At 36.2% G+C, this 5,998-nt stretch overlaps 1 protein-coding gene across 5 annotated transcripts in view; it reads right to left on the bottom strand.

Moving 5' to 3' along the window:
* tnr (tenascin R (restrictin, janusin)) overlaps positions 1–5,998 on the bottom strand; it is a gene marked incomplete at its 5' end in the record, with an annotated part of 189,852 nt that overhangs the window by 102,725 nt on the left and 81,129 nt on the right. For 4 of the 5 annotated variants that reach the window (XM_014031472.1, XM_014031503.1, XM_014031494.1 and 1 more), the window contains 1 exon segment: positions 52–95. In XM_014031472.1, the coding sequence (XP_013886926.1) occupies positions 52–95 (44 nt within the window). 5 annotated transcript variants of the gene reach the window in all.

Here is a 5,998-nt window from a genome sequence, read left to right as displayed (position 1 = left end):
GTGTGTGTGTGTGTGTGTGTGTGTGTGTGTGTGTGTGTGTGTGCACTGTACCTTTTCTGTGAGGACTTTGTTCTTGTGCCCAGGTGACTCTGCACCTGCCCAGAAGACAGGACATTTGAAATCAGCATTACAGTAATTATATGTGAAATGCTTTCTGCCAGACTTAAAAGTAGAGCACTCTAGAAATAATTTGAAATGCAAATTGCTGGGAGGTAAAGTCATAAAGCCTCTAGCACCTCCCACACAGAATAGTACTAACCAAATGCACAAAACACAGGTAAATTCTTACTCTKAGCCTTTTCTGTTTCTTCAAGATTGGCAGGGCTTAAATGGTAAATTAGCTGCATAAATCAGCAAATGTATTCACAGCACGAACAAGCTTTACCTCCACTCTACACAATCTTAAAATGACAAACATACACAGGTATGTGTGCATAAAAAGGGGAGAAAAACCCTCACACATAGCAAGAGTTGACAGAAGTGTATGCATGTAAACATTCCCCTGCTGCGGTAGAAAAAGAGCACATGGAGGTTTGTCTTTCAACAAAGAAAATAGGAAAAGTGCTCATTTGTTTTCTTCATCTGGTGTGCTGCTGGGGATTTTTGTCGTAACACACCTCCCGAGGCGCACACACTCAAATACACAAACCCGCAMCCACGCAAACACAAAACCAAGCCCGTCTGCTTTTTACCAGAGTCTCACTCAGACAMCCTCTCGTAAGAAATGATGACATGCTTTGTTGGCCGGACTGACTTCAGCTCAAAGGAATTGTTAATTTTGTAAAGACTGTGTCATTTTTACTTGCCTTACAAAGACAATAAATTAAATCAACAACAACAGCAAAATGTCAGCTCCGTGTTTGGCTTTTCAAATTTCAAAAAAGTGAAGGATTCAAAATCATCATGCAAATTCAACAYGACTACATTGTTGTTTATAGTAGTGTATTTTTCACACAATTGCTACTTTATTCACAGCATAAAAATCTGCTTTTATATTTTAAATTTGATTTTATCTATGGTTATCTGCACGCTCATTCAAACTCATCAGACAACTTTAAACTGTCTCTGCACACAAACTGTAGCAAACAAGGTGTGAGCAACAGAAAATAAAAATCATGACATTTATTTTGGGAACTAATAAACAAGAGTTTAATAATCTTTTAAACATCTTTTTTTTGTTCTTGGTAACATTTTTACCCTGCCTTAAATTGTTGTATTTAATTCAGTGAACGGCAGTAAAGAAATAAGAAATATAAATAATCTGCTGCTGCTGGACACATTTCAAAAAAGAAAAAAAATAGTTGTTCAAATACATGAATGTGGAAAAAAAATACAACACACAGAAAAATGTTGTGATCATATTGTAAAATGCAAATTACAATGTTGATAGAAATCTTCCTACTTACAGAGTCTAAGGTCACTAGAAAAACAAATTACCTCTGAAGGTGGTAAACATAAAGAAACATAAGTGTCTAAACAAGTTGGAAGAATGTGTCATTATCTGCTGAGAGCAGGCTGGTGTCACAGATAAGGGCATAAAAGCTCCAGTTGCAGATAATATATCTTAAATTACAGGRCAAAAGTCTCAAGACTGCATTTTAAGTGACAAAGTTAGGACAAAGAAAAACTGTCTTAAGTGGAGACAATTTACAAAGTTTTTAAAATGAGTCAAACATGAAGATGCTAACTGTTTYATGCATTTCATGGTGACAAATATTGTCTGACTCAAGTTCACTCAATGACTATGACACAGTACTTTTTACAGATGTTGAGCTAAAATTTGGTGTGGTTGTAGTTACGAGTCATCCCTGACAGACTCAGAGTGCTAACAGATTAAATAATGGAACTTCTCTTGTTTGGGACAAAAACAACCTGTCCACTTTATTTTTTATAAGTTTTAAAGTCTTCCTTTCTGATAAAGGTAATTATTGGAGTTGGCTCAAGAGAGTCATCCTTTAGTTATGCTGCTCTTAGTCTGCACAAGAACAAACATCTTCACCACCTTTTTGTCACTCTGAAGTCTTTCTTTGTTCTACTTCCTATTTCTGTAATTGCAAATATTGCTGCCATTGAGACTGTGTTGTTTCTTTTTTTTTTATTTCCACATAAACTGTTTGTGTCTCTGTACTTTTGTGTTTGTCTGGATCTTCTCAACCTCCTCCCAGCTGAGAMAGATGACCACTCATCCCAGTTCTGCTTTCTGTTAAAAGTGTAATTTCTCTGCAYTGTCGCCCACCGACCTGTGTTTGCTCAGGATGGGGGGCTTTGTTGAAGTAAAGATTCAACACTATCTGCTGATTAAATTGAAATTCCATCATCAATTGTATCTCATTGTATTAAAGGGGAAATTAAATCAAATCAAATCTAAAAAAATATTGCATGAATATCATTTAGTGAAATACTTACACAAAACATCCCAGGTATCCATTTCTCAAACATATAACCTGAATAACTTGTTTTTTTGTTTGTTTGTTTGTTTTTTTTTCACGTTTTTATCTCTAAACATCAAATTGTGATGATTTTCAGGACGGAGTTACTGTCCTGGATACATAACAATGGTGCCTTGGCCACCTCCAAAACAACACTGAAGAACCTGGAACTCAGTTATTGTTCAATTATTTATCATTTAAAATTGAAGCCAAAGACTTTTTGAAGTTTGAAGAAATGCCAGAACACTTTGTGGGTGTAATGGATTTACAACCATACCAGTATAAACCTGAACTGACAGCTGGATCTCAGGAATCAGATGAAAAGTTTGCAGATTCTGCTTCTGACAAYGGGGACCGTCATGGCCAAAAGACAACCAGCCCAATGAGAGAGTTGGGAACATGGAMTGGTAAGAACCGATTACACCCAGAACACTGTAATTTTGAATAGAATTTGGCAATTTAGTACATGAATCTGAATTTCTATTTTAGAAATATGAAAAGAATTGGTTTGAATTGAACTGTATGGAATTAGACCTGTTTTCCTATTTTATATCCAGTGGCCTGGGACAGCTTTTGTTATTTGTGGTCTCTATAAAAACAACCAGAAATAAATATTCAAACTTGTACTCAACAGGCTTATTGTCCTTGACTTGAAAATGTCCTTTAAATATTATGAAAAGTATCTCATTAAACATATATATTTACAAATGTAAATGGGCAGGTTTTACCAAAACCACATTCTACTCAATAATATTAAAACAAACCATTTAAAAGATGCATTACACATTCATGGAGACTTTCAAGCTGTTTGCTGTCCTACTGAGAGAGTACAACGTTACAGATGATACAGTTCTTCTGACTCCTTTGTAGGTGTGAGAGGAGCACTGAGGGRTGCTTTTGAATGTAAATCTTATCATGCTCCCGCTGTTTACTTGCTGGGCCAGCAGCCACTGAAAAAAAAATGCTGTTATCRTAAAAAGAAGGAAAAAATGTGCATAAATAAAAACACGACGGAAATGAATGCACAGAAATAAATTCATTCCTGTGACTTGAGTCCAAGCAAACAAGTTGAAAACAGGAAGTTGAGAAGAACGCAGCGTTACACAGACGCTACGATGTAATATATATATATATATGAGCAGAAACTAACATCACATCATAAAACATCTGCAGAAGCGTAGATAAAATCCAATTTGTTGGCGTTTGCCAAGTAATTTTAATCTTGCCTATGTTCTTCTTTTTGTATACATTCTTGAAAGCTGTGGGTCTAAAGAAAGTAAAGAAGAGTTGATAATAAATGCATTTTCTAGTGGCACCTGGCAAAATTTCTGCACTTAGTGAATTTCCACATCTACTGAATGAGATCATATTTTGATTCAAGGAGCCTTCTTGCAGCATTCTTTCATCTGACTATGTAAAGATAAATGGCAGCAGCCTTTTTTCAAATCAGCAGCTGCATATACTATTTGGCATTTCTTTAAACATCTAAAGACTCAAGGAAAATGTAAGCTACTTATATGTTCTGTAAAACGTTCACATAGGTAAACAAATTCATAGATACATTTTATTGAATACATTATGTTTTTATCTTGTTATTTAAAAAAGTAAAAATTTAACCCTTTTACCACCAATGTGCAATAATAGAGTAATATTCCAAAATAGTTTGGAGCTTGGTTGAATATTTGTACACTCTAATGCAGGTTATTAAAAATTTAACTGTTTTTTGTTTGTTTGTTTGTTTTTTTGTGAAACCAAGGTGAGACAAATATGCACAGGCCATGCACACATAATTTATTTGAATTAGCAAATTAATTTAAAAAGTTTGAGAGCAAATATTTGAGTGGAGGCAGTAAGCTCGCCAATTCCCAGGTATTACAGAAACATGTCTGCTGAAGTATTCAAAAATGAGTGCTTGCAATATTTACTGCACTTTATTGAAGAGAAGATTAAGCAAAAGAAAAATTATGCTTTTCAGAGATTTTTTYAATTATTATTTTCTTTGTGGTCACCAAAATATGGAACAGAAAACTGAATGTATGATACCGTCTGCAGTCCTAAATCTCAACCATACCAAAGCCACCCGAGCCACTACATAAATCATATTGGCTTATTGAATTGAAAAAGTATGAAATATCTAGGATGATAGATAGTTAGTATTTAGGCAAGATGGCACAGAGCCACGAGTGAATTCTCTTGTGTGTCTGTGTGTGTGTGTGTGGTTGGTGGTGAATGTGTGTGTGTGTGCGTGCGTGCGTGCGTGCGTGCGTGCATGTGAGAGAGAGAGAGAGAGAGAGAGAGTAGAAAAAGAAACACGCAAAAATTGAGAAACAGAGTGAAAGACAATCCCTATCCTTTGGTCTCTCAAACACAGAAGCATTCACATATTACTTAATGTGTTTGAACCTTGTAGGAATCACACGATTTCTTTATTCTTTTTTTATTTTATTTTATTTTTTTACCAGTGGGCAATCCATTTCCGTTTGTTGATGCAGCAGATGGATTCCCTCCCACCAACCATTCATCAACTGCCACACCAAAACCTGCCTTTGCCCTCCTTTATACCAATGAAAAATTGGCTGCAGACCATCTTTTTCCACCAGAACATAAAAATCGTTTAGCGTGTCATCAAAGAGCTCCGATGGCTCAGAGACGTGGAGCAGAAAAACAAACTAACMAAAAAAAAAGCTTTTATTTCACAGCACAAAAAAAGGGGACTTTAAGTGCCAAAAGGCAAGAGGAAAGTGGAAACTTGTTGTGATCATTAGTGGAAAGGTGTGGAAATAAAGACTAAAGAGGGAAAAAAAAAAACTTTAGTTGATTTCAGTCCAAGTAACTTTAATTGTGCAGGGAACTCGATATGTTGCAGAGCAAAGGGATAACATATTATCAACTAACTTGTTTAACTTGAGGAGGATTTTCCATCTTAATTAAAATGTCCCTATAGTGAGATTTGTTTTTCTTTAACGCTTATTGCCGTCACAATGTGTGTCAAAGTCCACTAACATGTTGATTAAAACCTGCCAAAACAGGTTGCCAGTTTAGAGCCCCCTCCTATAAAGCAGGTAGGAGAGATAATGCAATTCCTAGCATGATGTATTTGACGGCCATTTCTCATCTGAACAGGCTGATGGGCTGCTGGCTGTGGGCTCAGCTGCAGCAGCTGCTCTGCCTGCTTCTGGCAGGTGAAGCTGTGCTTGGATCCAGATGCTGTTTGCAGAGCTGTTGTTTAATTTCTGCTGTTTTGTGTAAGTCCAATGGTTGCTACCTGAACCTGCGATCGTTTTCTGATATCAAAACACCCCGAGAGGTCAGGARCATGTGAATACAACAAAACACTCAAACCAGCAGCAGAAATCCCTGTTTATTTCACCAAGCTTCTCTCATATACTGTACTTGCAACTATAAGGTGGAGGCATATTAATAAAAGTCAACTTAACAAGAATTGTCTCTTTGTTGTTGCTCTGTCAGTGATACAGGACAAATGTCACTGATAAAAGAGGCCCAAAGATCAGCAAAGAAAAAGTCCATCTAACTTAGTTTAGGAGAAGCAGCATTTTATGGCAGTTGTC

Source organism: Austrofundulus limnaeus, unplaced genomic scaffold (assembly GCF_001266775.1).
Source record: "Austrofundulus limnaeus strain Quisiro unplaced genomic scaffold, Austrofundulus_limnaeus-1.0 Scaffold6, whole genome shotgun sequence".
Classification (NCBI taxonomy): Eukaryota; Metazoa; Chordata; class Actinopteri; order Cyprinodontiformes; family Rivulidae; genus Austrofundulus; species Austrofundulus limnaeus.
The sequence above is the reverse complement of the archived record's forward strand: the minus strand, read 5'-3'. Positions and strand labels throughout refer to the sequence as shown.